This window comes from Sphaerodactylus townsendi, linkage group LG09 (assembly GCF_021028975.2).
Source record: "Sphaerodactylus townsendi isolate TG3544 linkage group LG09, MPM_Stown_v2.3, whole genome shotgun sequence".
In the NCBI taxonomy this organism is placed as follows: Eukaryota; Metazoa; Chordata; class Lepidosauria; order Squamata; family Sphaerodactylidae; genus Sphaerodactylus; species Sphaerodactylus townsendi.
Window position 1 is genome coordinate 47,344,495 of NC_059433.1, and position 25,485 is coordinate 47,369,979.

At 39.9% G+C, this 25,485-nt stretch overlaps 1 protein-coding gene across 9 annotated transcripts in view; it reads right to left on the reverse strand.

Moving 5' to 3' along the window:
• The window catches only part of ZNF521 (zinc finger protein 521), a 346,723-nt gene that overhangs the window by 312,785 nt on the left and 8,453 nt on the right, over positions 1 to 25,485 (reverse strand). For 6 of the 9 annotated variants that reach the window (XM_048507495.1, XM_048507490.1, XM_048507489.1 and 3 more), the window contains one exon: positions 5,502 to 5,561. The exons of 2 other annotated variants lie outside the window; for them this stretch is intronic. Coding sequence is in view for 4 of the 7 variants with exons in the window: in XM_048507490.1 (XP_048363447.1) it covers positions 5,502 to 5,561 (60 nt within the window). In the remaining 3 variants the exon portion in view is untranslated. Of the gene's footprint in view, positions 1 to 5,501; positions 5,562 to 16,260; positions 16,323 to 25,485 lie in introns of those variants that run through there. One more of the 9 variants, XM_048507497.1, reaches the window with a different exon arrangement.

The following is a 25,485-nucleotide window of genomic DNA, read 5'->3' on the forward strand; positions in this document are numbered from 1 at the left end:
CCTGGATAGTATGACCCCTCAGACTTTTAGCTCCTTTTACTTTTTTTACTGTTACGGAAGGTTCTGGACTTTAGACATGCCTGAGTCGTATGTCTCTTCCATCCTTCAGCTTTAATCTTAGATTGTTTTTACACTGGGGAGATGAGGATAGCAGCCTGGCAGTAATGGCTGCCAGCAGTAATGGTTGCCAACAGACTGGAATTTTTTTCCTGTCACTTTAACAGAGGCCTAATAAGACAGTATTTACCAAGTAATGCCATTATGTAATGAAAAGATTCACCTGGCCATTTCCATGCATTAAATCTCTACTAAAAGGACAATACAATTTTTCCCCAGGTTCTTAGCAACCATACTGACTGTGATTATTCAGCAGTGAGTAAAAAGGAGTCTTGTACATGCTCAAAGGTATGAATTTCTTTACGCATGCAAGTTATAAAGGGGTGGTTTGCAATCAGTGCTTAAAACCAGATACCAAGTTGAGTGAAACTGGGTGTTCATTTTTCTGTTCCTTCCTCCTCCCATGCCTTCCTGATGCTGACGCAGTTTTCCCACTGCAAACAGAGAGGATATAAACTGCAAACAAAAGAGTATAAACCTAATTCAGTTTTCCACTCAATGTTCTCACATCACTGTGAGCATTAAAAATGACAGAAATGAGCAAGAAAGAATCCAAATGGCAACAAGAAAAGAAGATGGGACAAAACGGAAGATAATTAATTTGATCAGGAAGCAGCAAAACTAAATCAGCTACAGTTGGCTAGCAGCTTCCCTTCCCCCATTCCTTCCAGACAATATAGCCCCCCAAACCTTGTTGTACTTTTCTTCAGATACCTTTGCAATGAAAAAGGATAGGCTTGCTTAAAAAAATAAAACTGGGAATTCAGAGGTAGTGCATGACATATCTTTGGGCTCCTGCATCCACAGTTACAAGACTGTATACATTAGAGCTACTCATCAATCACTTCCCTTGAGAATGTTTCAATACTTCAATCAACCACCTGATTCTAAGCTTTTTTCTCTCCACACAATGATAAAAACAAATAACTTTAAAAATATTAAAAACTGAGTTCCAGAAAACAAATTCTGTGCTACAAATCATATTGTATGCTTAAACAGTACTTGCATGCACAGGATACACACAGCAAACTATCCACCTCTTTGGGGTGCTGTGTGGGGCGAAACGTCAGGAGAGAATGCTGCTAGAACACGGCCATACAGCCCGGAAACCACACAGCACCCCAGTGATTCTGGCCGCGAAAGCCTTTGACAATACATATCCACCTCTTTCCATTACAATAACAAAAGGGTGAACAGGAATTGTCAACTTGAAATTTACAGTTTATCCCTTCCACTGGGGAAAGAAATGAATGGGCTTCAAAAGTACAGCAGTAAACACACAGTCTGCTAATTGTCCTGGAATTACAATTGAGCTCCACATTGCAAAGTTAGTTCCCCTGGAGTAAATGGCAACTTCAGAGGGCAAACTATGGCATTATATTCACACTAAACTTCCTCCTGTCCTCAAACTCCACCAGCCACACCCTACAGTAGCTTCACAGCCTAGGCAATTAGGCAAGCCTAATTGCTGAATGAAGGAAAGAGCTGCTTGCCACTAGGTTCACTAGATCCAGCAGATCTCCTCTCACCCCATGCGGGCAACTCTACTTTCCTTGCAAAGAAAGAGCATACAGAAGACTGTATCTGTGAGGGGAACATGCCCTTGTTGGATTGACTGCCTAACATCAACAGACAGAAGCTTGGTGTTCAAAATCACAACGTAAGGACTTCTTTTCACAGCAAGCGATGACACTGCTCTATATAGTACCACCCAATACTTTGGCAAGTATGTACATCACCACCTCACCCAAAAGATTCCCTGTACAAGATTACAAAATGCAAACGAGAAAAAGTTTCATTTGTCTTGTAAATATATTCTTTTAGCTATTAATACAGTACATAAATGAACTGCTGTTTTCTGTTCCTGATTATGTTAAACACTATTTATAAATGGAAATTTAAGTAGTATATTTTTCTCATTACTATGTGTCCTGGCAGGTGGCTTTCTCCTTTTCCTTCTCATAAGGGATGTTATTGCTGTAACTTGGCCTAATAAAACTGCAACACTGGAGGAAAATGAAAAATTGCAAAGGCTTAAAAGAGTTAGCAGCAATAAACCCATGGACTTCAATTAATTTCCAGTAAGAGATTGGTTTAAATCCAACCAGCAGAAATTCTATTCTATCCATGTAAAAATTAGGTTTCACCACATTTACTTTTTATAACCTATATAAAAGTCAAGTTAAAAAAGTAATGAATATCTAACAGCCATCTCAGCAGACTGGCGAAGACGATCGGAATGCTTGAAACTCATCTTGCATATTTCTCTCCACGCTACAAGGATCCATAGCTGATCAAGAGCCTAAAATGTCAAACTACCAGGAAAAAAGCCCAGTTTCCAGTCCATTTGACTGTGTTTTAATGGACCTCCTTCCAAGCCACTTCAGCACGGAAAAGTGCTGGCAAAAGAAAGGAAAACTAAGAGATCATGTGGTTATAATTATTACCAGGAAAGGAATATTTCTGCAGTTCAGCGGTGAAGTAAAACTCTGTCGCTGTCTGCTCCCAATAGCGTCCATCGCAAAACAACTGCCTCATTAAATCTCTGCAGTAAGATTAATATGCCGTAGCTGTACTACATTTATAACTTGGTACTCCATAAAAAGCTCACTTAATGGCAAGAGCCAGAGCTCTAATACAAAAGTATTTCTCAAAAATTTTTGAGTCGTATGTATGGAGTTTCTTGCACAGCTTCATTTTGGTACAGCCAAGAGCGTTCTTTATCACCTCGTAAGTTTCAGAAAAGGCATACAAGTCAACAGATGAATAAACAACAAATAAATGGAAGCGGCCATTTCTTCCAACAAAACTGAACTCTGCTGTCTGGAGATAAGCTGTAATTCCAGGGGAACTCCAGCCCCCACTAGAGGATGGCAACCTTATACAGTACTAAAGGTGATTTTGCTGATGAACCAAATTCTTTTCCAGGGCAATCCTCAGCAGAGTTATACCCTTCTATCTCCAACCCTTCAAATTCCAATTGAAAACTTTATTCCAATAGAAATATTCCAATAGTAACTTTGTTTAGGATTGCACCAATAGTCTTCAACATTAAGGGCTTCATCTTTTAAACGTATTTTATGCTGGAGGGACACAGCTACTTTTCATTCAAGAGACAGTTCCCAGAAATGTACACATTTAATATTCCAGTAGATGCACGATTCCCTGCTCCAGGTCTGCTGCAGCAGTAACTTCCCCTCCTTTCCAGCACCCTTTCATGGTATGCTTTAACCATGGTTAGCATTGTGTGCATCAGCACTGATCATCATTGGCCCTCATAACCAGCAATTAAGGCATTTAATCTCGTTTCAAACACTTGTTATGAAGAAAGCTCTGGTTGGTGCCATTTTAGTTTTAACACTGTATACGCAGCCCAATCCTGATACCCTAGCCATTGTTGGGATATCAGAAACATTACATGGGATACCACACCTCATTGAAAAGACATAGTATTACTACTGGCACGTCACACTTCGTATTTAAGTTCTTATGATACTTCATAACCAAATATTAAAGATAACACAATATGGGTTGCTGATCATTAGTATTTGCAATAGCAAATATAGCATCCTGAATATTCTCTGAAAAGGACAGGAGATACAGGATATCTCAGAATTGAACACACTATATTTCCAACAGCAAAAAATGCTAGTAGTGGAAGCAGATACCTGTTCAGTCTGGCGTCAAAGACTGTACAGCCCTTAATGAGACTATGACACATGAAACTACCTTATACAGAACTAGACCACTGATCCATCAAGATTAGCATAATGTCTACTCGAACTGGAATCAGTTCTCCACATTCTCAAGTACAGGTATGTCACATCACCTGCTATTGATCTGATCCTTTTAACCAGATTGAATCTGGGATTCCCACATGCCAAGAAGTTGTTGTACTACCGACACACACACACACATCCCACTTAAGCCACAAATACATATTTAGAATAAGGTTCACTGGTTGCTGCGCTTATGTAGTTTGACTAAAGAGAATATGATGCAACTATACCAATCCAGATACACAGGTACACACACTGAGATTAAAAAGAAGAGGGACTATATGATTGTAGGCAGTGAATCCATTTTAATAACTGGTAAAGCAGCAGGAAAAAAAGGAGGGGATCTCACTTTTCTCATCTAATAAAAATATTCATGGAACTTCATTTCTTCTACTGGTATATACAAGTTTCCATACCAATTAATGACTAATTCATCATTTGATTCTATACCTTAATTTATTTATTTTAGAACAGCTATTTTGTTTTACTGAGCCACCAAAATAAATCTAGCATACAAAGGGAACCAGAAACTTAGAAGACACAAATATTAATGAAGAAACAAATCTCGTTCACAGGCAAAGAAAAATGTTCTAGCAATTAATTCACCTCAAATAATAAGTTTATATGAGCATTCATCACTTTACAGAGTGGACGTTTTAATTAAAAGCTTAAAAATTTGGCTGAAACCTAAGGAAGGTACAATCAATAAATGTAAAATTTCACGTTAGGGCTTCTTCAGGCCCTCCTCTGAAGGTCCATAAGCAAAATGTCAATAAAGCATACCACATAATGATTTTGTTGAGCAGACTTCTTAATTAAATATTATTTTGCCAAACAACTCATCCAACAGATTAAAGAACTGAATCATTCTTTAAACTGTATAATTTTTTTAGCAGAAGCAAATAAAAGGAGCCATTGTAACAAGCAACATGCTATTAACCCCCTTATAGCTGTTCATTCTAATGAACATGTGAGACTTACAACCTAAAATCTTGCTAGTTGTATTGAGGATTTAGCTACAAAACTCCCAGTGACTTAAATGTAGGGCTCAGTGGCTGCTAGCAAACTCAGTGGATTAAGAATTGAACTACATGCTAATTTATTAAAGTAACTAGCCTGCAGAGACACTGGCCTCAATCCAGAAATGTGGATGCACCAAATCCACATAGCTGGATGTTTCTCTTTTCAACCCATCATTGTTCCAAACTCCAAGCTTGCAATGGTCCACAATCTTAAATAATAGTTTGCTATCAGAGGGCTGATGGGAGAATTGAGATGTAAATAGTCCTACGCATCAGTGCACACATACGTGGTTCATAAGTTCACAAGTTTTTTTTTAATTATCAGTATCTGCAGATAGTGTGGGGAGGGGTTTCTTGCTTGCAAATAAAGTGTTTTGAATGTAAAAATGTACATATTTCCCTATGAATGTCATTCTTCTATGAAACTAAAACACTGATGATGTTTTAGTGGGAGGAAGAACAGTGGAGTACTGAAACTGAAAGTTTATGATTTGTTCTTTTTCCAAATTCAATAAAGTGAGACCAAGCCAAAATATTGTTCTTAGCCAACAAACCAAAGCCTCATGAAAGAACTCCACATTACCTGTCTGTGCAGCTGCTAGTACCACACCTCCCTGCTGGTCGTCAGATTCATTTTCTTCTACTGTCAGGGGATAATTTGAAGAAAAAAAAACAGCAGTATGTTAGGTATTTATCTGAAAGTATCCCTATACAATAATTTCACTATCTTTTCTCCTTAAGGTTGCAAAATGGTAAAGAGAAATTCAAAGGAAGAATTTAAATGTTATCACAGGGCAGTCATTTTTTCCAGTGAGGTGGGACTTTGTAGACACCCAAAAATATTTTGTGGAACTTAAGGTCCAGCAACTGTCCCCAAGAATACGCATATTTAACTATGTTGATATTTGATAGGCTGACCACTAACCTTAGCAATCACAGCATCATAAGTGTGTGAAATCACCCATCTGAAATTCTGTTCCAATAATTACTTTTAAAAATTAAAGATGTAGGATTTTGAATATCAACACTGTCTTTCCAAACTGCCAGCCTTTCCATTTTGCTGCCTGAGGTGGGGTCAGTTGAACTGAAGCAACCCGGGCTATTTATGTTTGGCTGTAGCATTAGAGTAAGACACCCGAGCAACTAAGAGGGAGGTGACAACAGAACCGAAAAAACAGAATTGGTATGGCTCTTCCAAAGAGGACCATAAACAGAGTGAACATCACCTTCCATTCAAAAAGCATGTGAGGAGGAGAGTGTTAAGTTTATTTAGTGCACACTAGTCAGCATTACAAAATCAAGATGGATGTGGAAACTCCTCCTTGGCAGAAGTATGGAGTTGCCTTGTCAGATGTTTAAGATGGGCATGCTATGCAACAGGTATTTTGAAAAGCAAGCTATGCTACCCTTTACACTCTAGAATAACTTTGGCCTATAATATGTATTGTGTCAAGTTGCAGCCATAAAATAAAATCTTATGGGAAAGGTAGGAGGTAGAATATAGAATCTGACAGTTTTTGGTTCAAGTACCATGAATCCTCTTTCAACCAGCTCCACAAACCTACAGTGCCTTTCTGGCCAAGGCAGGTAGCCTTGTGTTCCCACTTGTTGCCACATCCACAGATTTGTGAAGCTGCAGGAAAGACAAACTCCTGGTAGCTCTCTGGACCTATCTCTAACCACTGGACTTCTTTCCCTACTAGCTTCTACACCACAGACACGAGTCAGCAACTAATTTTTGAGGAATGATAAAATGACGACTAAAGATTTTTTGGGGGAGAGAAAACTGTCCTTCATAGAAACTCTGGCAGTCTTAATGCCAGGCAGATTTCTAGATCTCTCAGAAACATTTCCCCTCAAGTCACGGCCATCAAAAGATGTAGTAAAGACCTGGGAAGACCCTAGTAAGTCCCACCTGCCTGGCACACTGCTCCTAACAAAAGCTTCCAGACTGGAATGCTGCGTCTAAGAGATTTAGTGGAGTGCAGAAGGTGCATGGAAGGTTTCACTGGAGTAGAAGAAGCTGTATGGCTGGGTTGAATGTCAGAAAAAATATCTGACCCCATCAACTGTAAAAGCTGTTATTCCACTAAGGAGAGAGTGCTTCCCACTAAATGGAGAACTCAGTGGAATTTTCTAAAAGAAATGCAATCCACAAATTGTATTTATATATACACACACATATGCACGCACACAAACGTACCAGCTACCAAGCTTTACATGCAAACTATATAGCAAAACAATAATATAAAAATTTGCACACAGTTAAATAGAAGGGAAATAACAACATTACCACATTGAAAATATGAAAAAAATCCTTGCCCCAGTTTCAGTGAAGACACAGAGTAATTAACAACCCCATCTAAGAAAGGGAGGTCGAATCCACCAGTGGGAACAGCACGCAGTAGCGCCAGAAGATTTGCACCCCCTGGGGCATGTGCCTTGGTAGAGGGGCAAATTCCCTACTGTGCAGCTGCTGCCATGCAGTCACAACTGCCCTTCCCAGCGGTGGGATGCTGCATTGGACACCACGCATTGCGAAGGGGGGCGGTCCAGGGGTGGGATGCTGCGTTGGACACCACCACTGGTGAAGGGGGGCGGTCCAGGGGTGGAGCCAACACTAGATGGCTCCCTCTTGGCCATTGCCCACGTTGCACCAGTGGTCCAGGCTTAGGACTTATGCCACCCAAAAAGTGGTGTAACTCCATTAATCCCAATCAGGGCTTTCCGGCAGCGGGGAGAATTTTTTTGCCTTTCAGGCCTCCCCACACAGCTAGGAAGCCTCCATGGGAGCGGTGGGATGGGATGGCTATGGTGCTGCAGCCAGGTCCCTAGCCCACTGAACAGGACTGTAATACTATATAATTTTTAATATCGAGGGTTTAAAGAACTATAAGATACAACATGAAAGACTGTTGTGAAATAATTCATATTAATGATTTGGTCTTGCCAAGAAATCTACTTAGAGGTTCTACAAATTATCTTTGAAGGACATCATCCCATAAAAGTGGGTAATAGACCTGAAATTAAGTGTATTTGCTGTAGATCCTAACTTCAGAATCATTTGAGAAGTTCTGAGTTTTGGTAAATAACAGACTGAGGATGTCACATTTTTCATTAATAAAAATTTGACATAAGAATATACCCCAAACCCCGATCAAGTGCCTGGGCTGTGTGGATACATATTAATAAATTCAAGCATACTCCCAATCAGATGGTGACTAGAAAGTCTAACCTGACATTTAAGATGTCATGAATGGGGTTGCATTCCCTTTGAAAGACCAGGTCCGTAGTGTGGGGATGTGTATGCCCTGGAAACATGTACATTACATTAGTATAGCATGATCTATGTGGGTCTACTTTTCAGAAGAGTTTAGAAACTTCCACTGGTGCAGAATTCTGCAGCACTGATGTCATAGGAACCATGTCACTCTAGTCTTGGCCCATCTACAATAGCTCCCAATGAGTTCCTGACCTGAAAGACTATTTTCTCATGACCACTTTCAACAAGGAAACTCAAATAATAGTTGTCAACAGCATTTCATCTGAATGGAGGAAGATGACCAATGGGGTATCAACTCTGTTCTGGGCTTGGTACTTTTCAATATTTTTATGAATGATATTGATGAGGTAAAGGAGGGATTATTCATTAAATCAGCAGATGACACCAAACTGGGAGAAGCAGCAAGCATATTAGAAGACTGAGAAAGAATTCAATGAGATCTGAATATACTGGAAAAGTGGGTAGATGTGAACAAGTTGCAATTCAACAAGTTCTACATATGGGTAATAAAAATGAAAAACACACATACTGGATGAAGGATACCATTCTGGGTAGCAGTATGTGTGTGAACAAGATCTTGAGGTACAGGCAGACAATAAGCTAAACAGGAGATGCAGCTGCAAAAAAGGCTAATGTGATCTTGGGGTGTATAAACAGAGGTATAACATCCAGAGCACAAAATGCATCGTTCCACTGTACAGTATATTGGTCAGATCACACCTGGAATACTATGTGCAGTGAGGCCTTACTTCAAAAAGGAAATAGACAGAATGGAGCAGGTGCAGAGGACAGTATCAAGGATGATCAGGGGCTTAGAGACCAAGCCCTGTAAGGAAAGGTGGAGAGGCTTGGAAATGTTCAGTCTGGAGAAGAAGAGGTTGAGAGCAGACATGGTTGATTGTTCTTTTAAAGTATCTGAAGGGCTGTCACTTAAGAGGACAGAGGATAAAACTTGCAATTAACAGTTTAAAGAATAAGCATAAAGGTACTGTCTGGATATTAGGAAATAATTCTTTTTACAGTAAGAGTAGTTCAATGGGGCAATTGGCTGTTTAGAGGTTTGGTGAGCTCTCCCTCACTAGCCATCTTCAAGGAGGGGCCGATGGACAAACACCTGTCAGGGCTGATCCTCTATTAAGCAGGCGGTTGGATTAGACAGCTTATATGGCCCCTTCCAACTCTATGATTCTATAAGGCTTTTTTAGATGCCCTACCTTCTGAGGTTGGCAGCAACCCAGTGGCAGCAACCCAGTACCTAGGCAAACTTGAGCCCTGGTCAAAACCTGAGTATGATGCCCCCCCCCCATGGGCAACCACCCTCTCCCACCATGACCAAACAATTATTTTTTTCCACCAGGTCATTTCAAAGCACATTATAGAACATCCCCCAACTCACAAATCACAACACAGCAATAGGCCATGCCACACAGCAGAAATAAAAAATTTTGAAAACATTTTCAAAATGCTTTAAAAATGTTTTATTATTGCTACGAAAACATTTTATGGTGTTGTATTCAGTCCCCCCAATTGGGGGAAACAGCATCACTTTCAATGTTATTTAAACTGGGGACCCCAGATTCTCCCTTTAAGGTGGATTTAAAAGGAAAATCTGGGCTCCCTAGTTTGAACAAGAGATGCTGGAATCCACCCCCAAACAGCATCTTTAATGGTGTTTGAACTAGGGAGGCCAGATTCTCCTTTTAAATCCACCTTAAAGGGAGAATCTGGGATCCCCAGTTTAAACAACATTGAAAGTGATGCTATTTTGGGGTGGATTCTCCTCCACCGTGAAACAGCATCACTTTCAATGTTTAAACTGGGGACCTCAGATTCTCTTTTTTAATCCATGCCTAAGGGAGTGGATTTAATGATAATAATAACCACCTTTATTAGGCATTGAAATAATAAAAGAAAGAAAGAAAACAAGCATTGGTAGGAAGGGGTGGATTTAAAAGGAGAATCTGGGGAAATTTAGGAGGTGCCTGCTGTCAGGGGTGCAATTATTAAGATAGCAGCACCAAAACTTCAGAGTATCTTCCTGAGACCCTACTGATGATACCACCCAGGTTTGGTGAAGTTTGGTTCAGGGGGTCCAAAGTTATGGACCCTCAAAGATGTAGCCCCCATCTCCTATTAGCTCCCATTGGAAACTCCCAAAGTTATGGACTCCCTAAACCGAACCTCACCAAACCTGGGTGATATCATCAGGAGAGTCTCCCTAAAAATCCCTGAAATTTTGGTGCTGCTAGCTAGCCTAAAAACTGCGCCCCCTGCAGGCCATAAACAGAAAAAACACTGAAAATACAAAAAAAATCCCACAAACAGACAAGCATTTTTGGCACCCACCACAAGAGGGTGCCCTGAGCAACTGCCCACTGTGCCCAATGGGAGGAATGCCTCTGCAGCAACCTGAGAAACAGCCTTCTCAACAGTGGCACCAAAACTCTGCAATTCTCTTCCTAGAGTGACCTGTCTATCCTGTTGCCACCTTCTGCTAAAGGGTAAAGACTTGTTTTATTTGGCATTCCTTCAGTGAATTATCCTTCCCAACTAACGTTTTAATTGTTGTTTTCATGTTTTTTTGTGTATTTCAGTTTTTTACTGATTTCATGGTGATTTTTCAGATTTGGTTTTATTATGAATGTTTTAATTTGTTGGCCACTTAGGTGGCTGTTATGAGAACAGAAATGTGGATGCACCAAATCCACACAGCTGGATGGTTCTCTTTTCAACCCATCACTGTTCCAAACTCCAAACTTGCAATGGCCCACAATCTTAAATAATAGCTTGATATCAGAGGGCTGATGGGAGAGTTGGGATGTAAATGGTCTCTTCCACTGTACCACAACTGACTGCACTTTAATCTTTCAGGGAACAAAGTATAGTGAAGTAGATGATATTGATGGAGATGGAGACATGGAGGAAGAAAAATCAAAAAGATTTTTATGAGTACCCCTTGCCCCTTTTCCTTAATGGGGCGAGGCAAATATGATGAAAAAGCCACCAGAATTCCCTCCTTTCTCTTGCAGTCACACTTTATATGGCAATCTATTGCTGTCCACAATAATAAAGAAAATAGAACTCTCCAAACACTCAGTGGACATGTGCCACTACTGGTCTCAGACACTCTGCTTCCCTTCATCACTTCTGCATTAAACACCAAGAAACTGCAGGATAGAGTATGAAGCAACTATGGTGGTGATGAGACTGATTAATACTTTTTCAGCATACTGATCACTGCAAACTGTAACAGCCCTTTCCATACATCTGAACTATAACACATGTTTTTGAGGAGCTTTCTCCAGTTCAGGAGTGGGATGGACTCAAGACATGGAAGATACCTTTGCACAGATAAGTCTTTTCAAGAAGGGTATGATATTAAAAAAGGAAGTGAATGAACTGTTTTCTCTTCTACCCATTCACAGATTTCCATAACTGACTAGGTCCTTTCTTGAATTAGGGCCAAGTTGATTACAGAAGCATCATAAGAAATACAGGCCAATATAAAAAGTAACTGGACACTTAATATAAGAAAGAATGGGTGCACACAAAGCTGAGAACACGGTGAAAAGATGAGCTTACTCTTTATGGAGGACAAAAGTAGTGATTTATTGTATTTATACTATTACAAACTATAATAAAAATAACAGCTTTGGATAATTGAAAAAAGCCTATTTTCTTCTACACTAGGCAGGTTAATAAATTTTAGGAAGATACCTGCTGCCCTGAATGACTGAGGTTCTTTTCAGCTTGTTAAACAAAGCAAGAGAAGCCACATATCCCAAAAATAAACTATAAAAATAGATTGATATTGATTTAGTGCCCTTCCTAAATTTAGTGGCCCTCCTAATATAGCAACAACAGCTGCCAGGGGCAGAAGAGGAGAAAAGGGTTTGACCTGATACAATTGTCCACCTTATTTTGTTTATATTTTGCATTTCCTACAGTTGAATAAACAATTATTTTACAGACCCTCCTATGAATATAGATTCTTTTATTTATTTATATTTACATTTATATGCCGCTCTCCCCAAAGGCTCAGAGTGGTTCACAAAATTAAAACATTAGTGGCTCGCAGAGTTAAAACATTAGCAGCTCATAAAATTAAAACAAAATTAAGCATTTAAACTTCTTCAAGATGGCAATTAGAATAAAAACCGCTATCTCCCCCTCCCCCCTCTCAAGAGGGACAGGGCAGTTGGCAATTTAGGGGGGCAGCTGAAAGATAATTCTATAATCTCGGCCAGTCTCAACCAAAGGCCTGGCAGAACAGCTTTGCCTTACCGGCCCTGTGAAACTGACCCAAGTCCCGCAGGGCCCTGGTGGATGGAGACAGAGCGTTCCACCAAGCCAGAGCCAGGGTTGAAAAAGTTCTATCTCTAGTTGAGGCTAGCCGAAGAAGGGCCAGGAACCACCAGCAAGTTAGAATCAGAAGAACGTAAAGTACAGTTGGGGCAATACAGGAAGATGCGGTCCCAAATGTATGCAGGTCTCAGGTTGCGTTTGGCCTTAAAGATCAATACCAACACCTTGAATTCAACCCAGAACTAAATCGGGAGCCAATGCAGCTGGCGCAGCACTGGGGTGATATGCTCCCTGTTGGGAGTGCTGGTTAAAAGTTGCGCCTCTCTCCCATTATCCTTGGAAACACAACCTAACTTAGTCCAGTCAAACACAGTAGTTCGCCACCCTTCGGTACGACCCTTCAGAGTGGAGGACAACAAACTTCAACCTAGGCAAACTATGGACACCCCTTCCAACTATTAATCTAGAATTATTAAACAACCTTGCTAGCGAAAAAATAAACTTAATCTTAGACTTACTAAACCTAACTAAACAACTACAAAAATACAGAGGGTCCATCAGAGCCAAGCTCCTAGTTCTTATAGCAATGCTCCCACAGCTGCAATGGTGGCAGTGGTTCCAGTCCAGATATCCATATGGGGATAGGGATTAAGTACCAATGGTCTCCAAGCCGTTGTCTGGGCAGCTGCCACCCACCCAGAGCACTGAGTTGGAGGTAAATCCTCTTCTGATCCCTATAAGGATCTACATGCCAACCATAACTCAACCAAGTCTCTGCTTAGTGGCTGCCACCAGTCTGAAGACCTAGGATCGCCAGGGACAATGATGGAGAAAACAATTCAAGTCCTAAGGGATTCACGGACCCAGAGACCCAGAGAATTCACAGCTCCACAGAGAATTCACAGTCTGTGGTAAAGTCAGTTCCAACAACAGGACTGTCCTGGAAACGGCGAGGGTCTTTCCTAACTAAACAACTTGGAATTCTTTGGTTTTTTCACCCAAATTTACAGAAGTCTTTTCCCACTAGAATGACAACTTTGCCAGAAAAGATGTATCCTATCTGCATGTTTCAGTAGTATCAGCAGACAAGTAATAAAGACACTAGACGTATTAGCATAATCAATACACAATTTACAGAGCTACCCAGACAGAACAGAAGTGATATGTGTATGCCATTATTTTAGCATCAACAAATTACTGTAATTTCTGCAAGTATCTTTATGCATTTTCCCCTCCCCCATATAAAGCTAATCATAAACACAGACTATCCCTCCTTTTTGAATAGGAAAAACATGTTGCAGAAAGAAACATTAAAGAACTGGAAAAAGAAACACAAGCTCATTTTCATGGCATTTGGGAAGTTCAATGGGAGATTAAAATATTTTGCTAGATCATGCCTTTTAAATCTTATCTATAAAGATGTCTTAATGCAGGCAAAACTACAAGCAATTTAAATCAGAGCTCTGAGTGGAACTTAATTACAGAATCAAATGTCCAAGGACAACAAACAGATTGAAAGCTAGTTCCATTCTGGGCCAATGCAGATGTGATGAAGCTTGAGAGAGGATCTCATGGCATCTTTCCAGACCATCTCCACTCTGGTGCAAATCAGTTGATAAACCTTATCCAGTCAACGGTTGCTTAGGCATTAGCCATAGCTGAAATTTAGCAGAGTATTAAAAATAGCTTCAAATCTGGTAAACAGTGAACCCCATTGACATAAACTATGGTTCAAGTCTCTTTAAAGCTAACATTCCAGGTTACAACCTATGTTCGAATCAGTTGATCTTTAAAGGGTCATTAAGAAGAGAAGAAGAAGAAATTTGGATATATACCTCACTTTTTCAATCCGTAAGGAGTCTCAAAGCAGCTTACAAACTCTTTCCCTTCCTCTCCTCATAATAGACATCTTGTGAGGTAAGTGGGGTTGAGAGAGTTCAGAGGTCAGCCAGCAGGCTTCATGTGTAGGAGTGGGGAACCAAACCTGGTTCACCAGATTACAGTCCACTGCTCATATTGAGGAAAGGGGAATCAAGAATCCACCTACTCTGGACCACTACACAATGCTGAAAAGTAGTTATGAAATAGACAGGTCTTTATGCTGAAATGATCGGTTTTTAGGCTACGAAGATACCATATCTCATCCCATAATTGATGCAAGGAGATTGATATAATCAGACCTTTTTTCGAGGGAATGGCTGTTTTATAAAATATAATTTAATATGATGCTGCTGTGTGAAGTTGCTTCCAAGTATTCTTTGACCAAAGGCCGGAGCAAGATGAACAAGGCAAAAATAGAACTAACAAGGACATCAGGAGTAAAAGGTCATTTTCCAAGCTGTTGTTGGAAGTTATTCACTTTCTATTAAAATCTGTACAAGCTATGTCACATGCAATATGAAATATGCGTTTGGCATTTCCATAAAATGAACTTTTTAAACAGTTACCATCAATGCAAATAGAAAGCTTTACCACAGTTAAGGCTGCTAGGAGATTCATTCATGATTGAATAATAAAACCAAACTTGAACCTCAACGAACCTCAATGTTACAAAACCCTACATCTAAACATTTTAATGTCACAAATAGCCAAATCTCTAAAAATTGGCAGCAAGGTTCATCTGTACTTGGATGCCATATCAGAAAAACCTGCCTCTAACCACTGACATGGGACATTTGGTATGGAGAGAGAAATGCACTCAAGTAAGTCCTAGCAATGGCTTGATTCTCAAAATTATAATGATCTACCTCTAAAAGTGACAGCAATATAGTTCCCTTTTCTCTTAGGAGCTCACAATTTTAAAGGGAAAAAACACTAAAGCATAAAAAGAGATCGCCAGATGGCCAATCAGCTGTGTTGTTTGGTGGCATCCTTTAGGAAGTGACCATTAGGAAATGACCCTTAGGAAGTGACGATTCTTGATATACATATGAGAATGAATGAGATGAGGAATGAATGTAAAACACTTTTAACACTAAAAGTGCATTCATTCTTCAGCCAATGTTTGTTCCACTACGTAATCCTGCCAAATGTGCATACACAAACATATATTCTTCTTGAAACCAGTAAAATAAAAAATGTACTGAACAGAAAGCTAAGTAAATATATGAAGGTCACACTACAACTGGCATTTTTATATAAAATCAACTCCAATTTAAAATTCCATGTACATTCTTACACACATACAGAGCTCCTGAGTAAATGTCTGTTGAGTATTTTAAGACTTCTGGTATAAGGATCATGTCACTCAAGTAGATCAAGATTTTTTTTAAATCATAGGAACAAACTAGATTTAATGTAACTTTCACAGCTTCAAAATTCCAGAAGTTTAAAGAAAGTTACCATTAAACTAAATCTGTAAATAACTAAAACAACAAATTATACTTTTAAAGATCTATTGATATCATCCATTTACAAAACGTACCTTTGGGCACTGCTATGATCTGATATCTGCTTTATTCTTACATAGCTTTAAACAAGAAGGTTTAACAATGGGCATATGCAGCAGAAATGGTGGAGGACTAGTATTTATAATCCCATTCAACAATCTACCCGCCAAAATGACGAGATTTACCTCTACAGAAATTGAGACTGAGCTAGTCAAAGTTTTTTCCCCTTTTCCTTTTAAACTTTCTTTATACAGCTTGTTATTATTCTGCCTCTCACAATTTACTACATTAAAGACTTTACCTTTGTTTCACTGTCTAAACTTTACTAATGCTATTTTTTACAAATCCAGTCAAGGTTAATTTACCTTTTCTTGGTATTTCTGTTGCACTTTCATGTGAACTTTGTCCAGAACACAATCCACTTTGCACAGACTTCTAAGACATTTTCATCTGTAATCTGAAAACACATTGAACTACTTAAAGTGCAGCTATTTCTGCATCCACAAATGCAGATATGTAGGTGTGTGTATACAACATACACTATCATACACACTCATAATATAGTGAATTTCTTTTATAAATTTTGATAGATAGATTGATCAACTTGGACTGATTTAATATAATGACTTAAGGGGGATGTGGCTCAGCAGCAGAACGTGGCTTTGAATTGCAGAAGGTCCCAGATACAATCACTTGCATATTTAGTTAAAAGGATCAAGAGCAGGTAATGCAAAAAGTTCTCTGTCTGAGACCCTGGACAGCCACTACCATTCAAACTAAACAATGCTGACCTTGAAAGCCACTGTCTGACTCAATAAACACAGCAGCATTTTCGAAGGCTTTCACGGCCAGATTCAACTAGTTGTGGTGGGTTTTCCGGGCTGGGTGGCAGTGGTCTGGTGGATCGTATTCTTAGCATGTTGCCTGCATCTGTGGCTGGCATCTTCAGAGATGTATCACAGAGGGAATATGGTATTGCACACCTGCAATACTATACTATCAACCACACCTTTGCATGGCAAGTTCCACCCAAACACTTACTGATTGGTTCCCCATCTGGGGACATGATAATTTATACCCCACCAAAACATTCCCTTCTTACTGGACACAGTGTGTAACAGACTTTCTCCTGCAATACACCTCTGAAGATGCCAGCCACAGATGCAGGCAAAATGTCAGGAACAACTAAGAACATAAGAACATAAGAACATAAGAACAAGCTAGCTGGATCAGACCAGAGTCCATCTAGTCCAGCTCTCTGCTACTCGCAGTGGCCCACCAGGTGCCTTTGGGAGTTCACATGTAGGATGTGAAAGCAATGGCCTTCTGTGGCTGTTGCTCCCGAGCACCTGGACTGTTAAGGCATTTGCAATCTCAGATCAAAGAGGATCAAGATTGGTAGCCATAAATCGACTTCTCCTCCATAAATCTGTCCAAGCCCCTTTTAAAGCTATCCAGGTTAGTGGCCATCACCACCTCCTGTGGCAGCATATTCCAAACACCAATCACACGTTGCGTGAAGAAGTGTTTCCTTTTATTAGTTCTAATTCTTCCCCCCAGCATTTTCAATGAATGCCCCCTGGTTCTAGTATTGTGAGAAAGAGAGAAAAATTTCTCTCTGTCAACATTTTCTACCCCATGCATAATTTTATAGACTTCAATCATATCCCCCCTCAGACGTCTCCTCTCCAAACTAAAGAGTCCCAAACGCTGCAGCCTTTCCTCATAAGGAAGGTGCTGCAGTCCCTCAATCATCCCTTAAGCCCTTCTCTGCACTTTTTCTATCTCTTCAATATCCTTTTTGAGATGTGGCGACCAGAACTGAACACAGTACTCCAAGTGCGGTCGCACCACAGCTTTATATAAGGGCATGACAATCTTTGCAGTTTTATTCTCAATTCCTTTCCTAATTATCCCCAGCATAGAGTTTGCCTTTTTCACAGCTGCCATACATTGAGTTGACACCTTTTTCACAGCTGCCACCCAGCCTGTTCAGAAAGGTGTAACTACTGTAATGTGCTTACCACCCATATGCATTCAGAATATAATGTTAAATTTCCTAATATCAGAATATGTGCAGAATAAAATAGCACCCTCAACACTAACAGAAAAAAGAGTTCTTAGGTACAATGCAACTCTGCCTCAACTCTCACATGAACACATTAAAAATTAACAAATATCAAGCATAAAGTCACAACTGTTCAGTTAGCTGTCACCATGGAGAGAACCAGAGCCAGGATTTCAAGAAATCATCCAGCTAGCAGTCATTTATTGATGACCTCAATGGACACTATACTTTTAGCTGACCCACATATAACTTAAACACTTTTGACTTTTTCTGACTATTTTGAAGACTGAACTATGGACAGTGGGATAGAAGTCAACCGAGAGAAGAATTTTCAGGTAAATACTTTGTCAACTTCAATCAAGTTGTTTTATAATGGAATCAGTACCATGATTCCGTATTTTACATCTATATTATGAAGCAATTTTAATCCTGAACATTTACTGCAAAAAGGGTTCTGATGTAGCTTCTAATTTAAACATCATGGTCAATACTTAGAAATAGATCAAAATCCTTAAATGAACAAATAACAATGAAAGAACACAGCAGCCACAAAATGAGATGAAGCAGCTGATAGAACCAATAAAAAGATTTAACGACTTCTACAGCAAAAACAAAAAGTAAAATACTGTCTTCACAGTAACATTTAGTAATTATAAGTATACTCATACACAAGGCAAAAAGATATATCCAAGCCTTTGGGCCATAGATTAATCTTCTTTAACAATAAAAAGGTCCTGTCTAATTTAACTAATTTAACTTTGTATATAGATAATAGAATCATTTCAAAAAATCCAAGAGGTTTTATGTCAAGTGCTTTACAATATTTCCTATTTTAATAACCACCACAAGAAACAAGGTCACTGTGAAGATCTCCAAATTAATTGAGGCTAAAGAAGTCCAAAAGCAACCTAGTGCTTTCACAGCTAAGGTAAGGGTTGGACTTAATTCTCCTAGGTCAAGACACAGGATATAGCCCAAATGATATTCTTTCAGCGGAACATAAACAAAAATGGCTTGTTTTGGACCTCATCCAAAGTCTCTAGCCAGTAAAACACACAAACTGAAGTTGATTACAATTAGATGTTTCAACTAATTAAAAGATATTTCAAGCAACTGTTTTGCTTTGAACTCAACTGGCAATTAATTTATTGATTACAATAATGTTCAATACCTTGATAAAGTACAATATCTCAATAAAGTACAATGAACAAAACAAATACAAAATGTTACTAAAATATAACCTTTAAATGCATTACTTGAATTAAAAACAGGAAATTTTACCGTGCCCTCAGCACCAAGATCCTTTCACAGTGAACTCCTGTACAAAACCATGTTAATATGCATAAAAATGCAATGAAAACCTAAATAAACAGTTTTTGACCCAACAAGTCATCCCAGCTCACTATCCAAATATGAGGGTTAACCAGTGACTCAGTAAACACTGTTGACTTCCTGTTCTTTCTGCTGACTTACCAAGCAGGTTGGCTTGGTAAGTCACAAACTGTGGTAATTCCCAAACTCATAGGGGCTCAAGAGGAATAATCAGGATCTTTCGGCAGGATCTTCAAAAATTTTCAAACAATTTTCTGAACATATATGGTTGAATCCAAAAGTTATGGTGGGATAAGGATTTTCCACCAGTGAAATGAAACTTTTGTTCCCCTCTCCCAGGTCAATCCACCCTATCCCAACTGCTGGTCCTGAAACATAAGAGACTGACAGGAAAAACATGCAGGTAGAGGAGGACAGGCAGATTTGGCAAAAAAAATCCTGGATCTTGTCCACTGGAAATTCCCACTTATGCAGAAATTTCCACTTTACCCACATTTTACTTCCTTCCTGAGAGCCATGAACTTCATGAAAATGGCAGACATCATTTAATCTGATCTAGCCACTGTGATTCATGCAACGGTCACCTCCAAGCTAGACTACTATAACTCGCTCTATGTGGGCTTGCTTTTAACCTTGATCCAGAAATTGAAACTCATACAGAATGTGGCAGCCAGGCTTCTTACAGGAACATCTAGCAGGGACCGGATTACTATACCATCCTATACCATCTACACTGGCTGCCGATCGAATTCCGGGTCATGTTTGAAGTGTAGGTCTTGACCTTCAAAGCCATTCACGACCTTGGACCTGCATACCTACGAGACCACCTCTCCCCATACTGCCCCGTTAGACCCCTCCGTTCATCGGAGGAGGACCTCCTGGTGATCCCAGGACCTAAAGCTATCAGGCTGGCCTCTACAAGGGCCAGGGCTTTTACAGCCCTGGACCCTACCTGGTGGAACAGGCTTCCAAGAGAGATCAGGGCCCTGCGGGACCTGCAGAGTTTCCGCAGGGCCTGTAAGACGGACCTGTTCCACCAGGCAATTGGCCACCCTGGTTAAATACATTGCTGCCATTTCATCTGGCCTACCGTGGGCATAATGGTAGGGAGGGGGGAGGGGGAACGCCATCTGACGCTGTACAGTTCCAGTTTTTATTGCTGCTAATCAGTTTTATGTTACATTTTAAGCTGTTTTTATCATTGGTGTTCACTGTCCTGAGCCCCTAGGGGGAGGGCGGTTTAGAAATCTGAATAATTAATTAATTAATTAATTAATTAATTATGAACACCATAGGGGCTGGAGTTTAGCGGAAGAATATCTGATTGGCATGCAAAAGGTCCCATATTCAATCTTCAGCATCTCCAGCTGAAAGGATCAGGTGACATAAAATGCTTTTACCTGAGACCCTGAAGAGGTGTTGCCAGTCTAAGTAGACAGTACTGACTTTGATGGACCAGTGGTTGGTTCACAATGAGGCAGCATGATGAATAAACAATAAATGAAATGTATTGTTGAAGGCTTTCACGGCCGGAATCACTGGGGTGCTGTCTGGTTTCCGGGCGTTTCGCCTGCATCTGTGGCTGGCATCTTCAGATCCTCTAGAACACTGTCATACAGCCCGGAAACCAGACAGCACCCCAATAAATAAGATGTAGGTTGATTTTTGTTTACTATTTCAAGCCTTCATACTAAAGACTAAAACACACTGGATACTTAATGTACTGCTACATTTTAACAACTAAAAAAGTTCTGTTGAAGTTATTAAATTTCAGTAGTACAGAGTATAAGTCAACCCGAATATAAGTCAAGGCACCTAATTTTACCACAAAAAACTGGGCAACTTATTGACTCGAGTATAAGTCTAGGGTGGGAAATGCAGCAGCTACTGGTAAATTTCAAAAATAAAACAGATACCAATAAAATTCATGAAGGTAACTCACTGGTTGTAAGAAAAGTTGACTAAAAGCAATCTTCATGATCAGAGGACGAACAGGATGAAGGCAAGAAGGGAGACTGCCTGGCTGCTTCATGCCAAAGACTGTGAGTACCCACAAGGCCTCCTCAAAAATGGCTCACTAGAATTTTTAAAATGTCATTAAGCAAGGCAGTTTTTTAAAGGAAGCAGATACTGTTTGCTAGCACCACCTTGTGAACAGTGTACGCTTTTATCCTTGCACGTTCAGGGACATATTTTATTCAAAGGTAAGATTTAGCCATTAGGAAGATCTACAGTGTCTCTTGATCTCCTACCACACTTGCTAAATAGCACAGAGGGTATTTCTGTCCTTAGAACTGTAAGACCCTCTCTTTTCAGCTTTAATTTGTACTGCTTTACAGAAAGGAATTTTAACAAAAACTCAGCTTGACTGATTTACTAGTAACAAATCTTGACTTGCATTTTGCAGTCTTTAAACGCTACAAATGCAATGGGATCTCTCTCCAAAAGGATGCCATGCCTGTCAGAACACAAATTTCAAGGGCACAGAGTAATACTTAACACGCCATTGAGCAGTGGCGTAACTAGGCAAACTGGAGCCCTGGGCAAAACGTGAGTTTTGCACCAGGCACGTGCCAGGCACGTGCCAGGTGCAACGCACCCCCCCTCCCCCTTGTAGCTATGCCCAGTGGCGTATCTAGGCAAACTGGAGTTTGGCGCTCCCCCATGGGCAGCCGCCCTCCCCCACTGTGACCAAGCAATGATTTTTTACACCAGGTCGTTTCAAAGTCACCATCACATTATAGAACATCCCCCCACTCACAAATCTGAACACAGCAATAGGCCATGCCACAAAGCAGAAATAATTTTTTGGAAAACCTTTTCAAAATGCTTTCAAAATGTTTTATTACTGCTATGAAAACATTTTGTGGTGTTGTATTCAGTCCCCCCAATTGGGGGAAACAGCATCACTTTCAATGTTATTTAAACTGGGAACCCCAGATTCTCCCTTTAAGATGGATTTAAAAGGAGAATCTGGGTTCTCTAGTGATGCTGGAATCCACCCCCAAAAAGCATCATTTTCAATGGTGTTTAAACTAGGGAGCCCAGATTCTCCTTTTAAATCCACCTTAAAGGGAGAATCTGGGGTTCCCAGTTTAAACAACATTGAAAGTGATGCTATTTTGGGGTTGATTCTCCCCCACCCTGAAACAGCATCACTTTCCATGTTTAAACTGGGGACCTCAGATTCTCCCTTTAAATCCATGCCAACGGGGGGGGATTTAAAAGGAAAATCTGGGGAAATTTGGGGGGTGCCTGCTGTCAGGGGTGCAATTGTTAAGCTAGCAGCACCAAACTGTTAGGGTATATTTAGGAGACTCTCCTAATGATACCACCCAGGTTTGGTGAAGTTTGGTTCAGGGGGTCCAAAGTTATGGACCCTCAAAGGTGTAGCCCCATCTTCTGTTAGCTCCCATTGGAAACAATGGGTGATGGGGCACCCTCTTTGGGAGTGCATAGCTTTGGACCCCCTGACCAAACTTCACAAAACCTGGGTGGTATCAGTAAAAGATTCTCTTAATGATACCTCCCAGGTTTGGTGAAGTTTGGTTCAGGGGGTCCAAAGTTATGGACCCTCAAAGGTGTAGCCCCATCTCCTATTTGCTCCCATTGGAAACAATGGGGGATGGAGCACCCCCTTTGAGATTCCATATCTTTGGACTTCTTGAACCAAAACCTCACTAAACCTGGGTTATAGCATCGGGAGAGTCTCCAGAAACATCCCTGAAGTTTTGGTGCTGCTAGCCTAAAAACTGCGCCCCCTGCAGAACAGAAACGAAAAAACGCTAAAAATACAAAAAAATCCCACAAACGAACCCGCAGTTTTTGCGCCCCCCACAAGGGGGTGCCCTGGGCAACTGCCCACTTGGCCAATGGGAGGAACGCCTCTGGTATTGAGAGCCAATGGAGTAACGCTAATTAAAATGCCAAAAAGTCTTCCAGCTGCCAGGAAGCCCCTATCAGGCTGAACAGACTTACGCCACCTTTTTGGCCATTTGGCACTGTGTCCACCGCCAGGGAGGGTGGCAGCAGCGACACGGTGGCGATTTAGCCCCTCCACCAAGGCAAAATGTTATCAGTCTATATCGTGTCAAAGGATCAGTTCAGTTATCTAAATGATGCCTTAGTATGTGCTCTGTGGGAGTGTGGTCAACTAGCTTGTTTCATTCTTATCTATAGGAATGCAAAATAATCATAAAGGGATTCCCAGAACATGCATTTGTTCTATAACTAGAGTTCTGTGCTCAGAATTAATTACTTTAGCAAATTCTGTAGCACAAATTAGGACTGAGTATTTCTCAAGTCCTGAATCTCAAATACTAGGTGATATTGATTTTCACGAATGCCTGGAGTAGAGTGTCTACAGGTGAGTTTAATAATCGAAAAGACCAAACTTTAGTTTCTCCAGAAAGCTTTAAGTCAAACATGCATCTTTGGATATTAGTCTAATTACTAATAAAACTGAGACAATGCTGTCCTTGAAAAGCAGAGTCCTACAATGTAGCAGAAGAGGGTACAAAAATGTTACAACTGGAGTATCGCATAGTAACTCTGGTATTTAAAATAAGGAGGGAAAAGCAAAAAACCTGATCCTTAAAAATAAAGTACAAATATGCAACAGCATCCCAGATTTTAAAAACATTCACATTTTTACAACATCATCAACAACAAGAAGCCTTTATTGGCATTTATAAACATTAGCACTTAAGAGCACAATCCCTACTCATTTGCCACCCAAGCCAATCCTTACTACTATACTAGCTTTAGCAAAGTGAGGTTCAGCAAGTGTTTTAAAAATGGATAATGCTTCATACTAAAATGCCTATGGTACATGTGGTAAAAGTAGTTTCACATGCTATGCACATTCCAAAGTAAGTATTTTCCAAAGCACAGCATCTCTTCACTTTTAAAATAAAACCCATTCGTAACAGCACAAAGAAAAAGGCAATCCAAAGGATACAATACCGTCTTTAAACCCCAAGGGAAAACATATCTTTCTAATTCAAAGGAACAAAAGATAAATGATCTATATTTGTGGTTAAATATGGACATTTAATTTAATGTTACGAATAACACAATTTAATCATCACAAACAATTAATGTTTTACCCCTGTACCTTTTCTGTATTCATAGAGAAGTAGCTGATATTTGAGCTGATATTTGAGTTTTTTCTTTAGTTGGGTGAAGAGAACAGACATGAGCAGGCACATCACAGATGGAGACTGCCCTACCACTAGGAGGGGTGAAACAGTCCATCTCAGGTAGCAACTTTAGGGTGCAATAGCACAGCAAATGCTGTGTTCAGCTTTACAATTTACCATTAGTATGGAGTGCCTTACAATTTACCATTAGTATGTATAGCTTTACAATTTACCACTAGTATGGAGTGACCACTAGGATTTTCTGCCTCAGCAACCAAAATGTCTTGATACCACAAAATCTGGTACCACAACATGGGACGCTGCAACTTAAATCAAACACTTGAGGTACTCACTGTGCAAAAGCAAGGACACTGAATGGAAATGCAAACTTTAAAGTATAGTAATGAAGATAGCCCCAAGATCCACTCAAGTCTTTTCCTGCTACAGCATAATCCCAAGGCACATGACTAGTTACTGCTTGATCATTATTCTGGTTGAAAGAAAAGCTACTGAAGTTTAACAGGATTCACATCTCACAGAATTTCTTTCATCTCCAATAATTACTACACTAGCATAATTACTCATATTTGAGGTAAATTATGATGCATGCTAAGAGCCCAACTTGCCTAAAATTAGAGGGACCTTTTTTTTCTTTTAAGAATACCACTGTAGTCTATTTTTAAAGATTCACTTCTTTAAAACTTCTGTCTGAATTGTTTTCCATTGGTCTAGGCTGGTCTTATAACTTTTCTGCCATCATCTGATTATAAAAAAGTAAACTGAAAAAGGAATTTAAATCAGTGAATTTCAGGTGCTCTGTAGTGACAATATTGCTAAATACATTTAAATACCACCATGTACATGTCGGAAGCAAAGATGAACAAATAAGGCATGCATAATTATTGCTAAAGCTGCATGTAGACCTAAGGCACAAAATGAAATACAAGACCACATTTTCTTCCCAATGGAACTAATGCTGACCTTTGACAAAGTGACAAGGGACAACCACAACCACAAACATAAAAAATACACATGGAAACTACGTCATG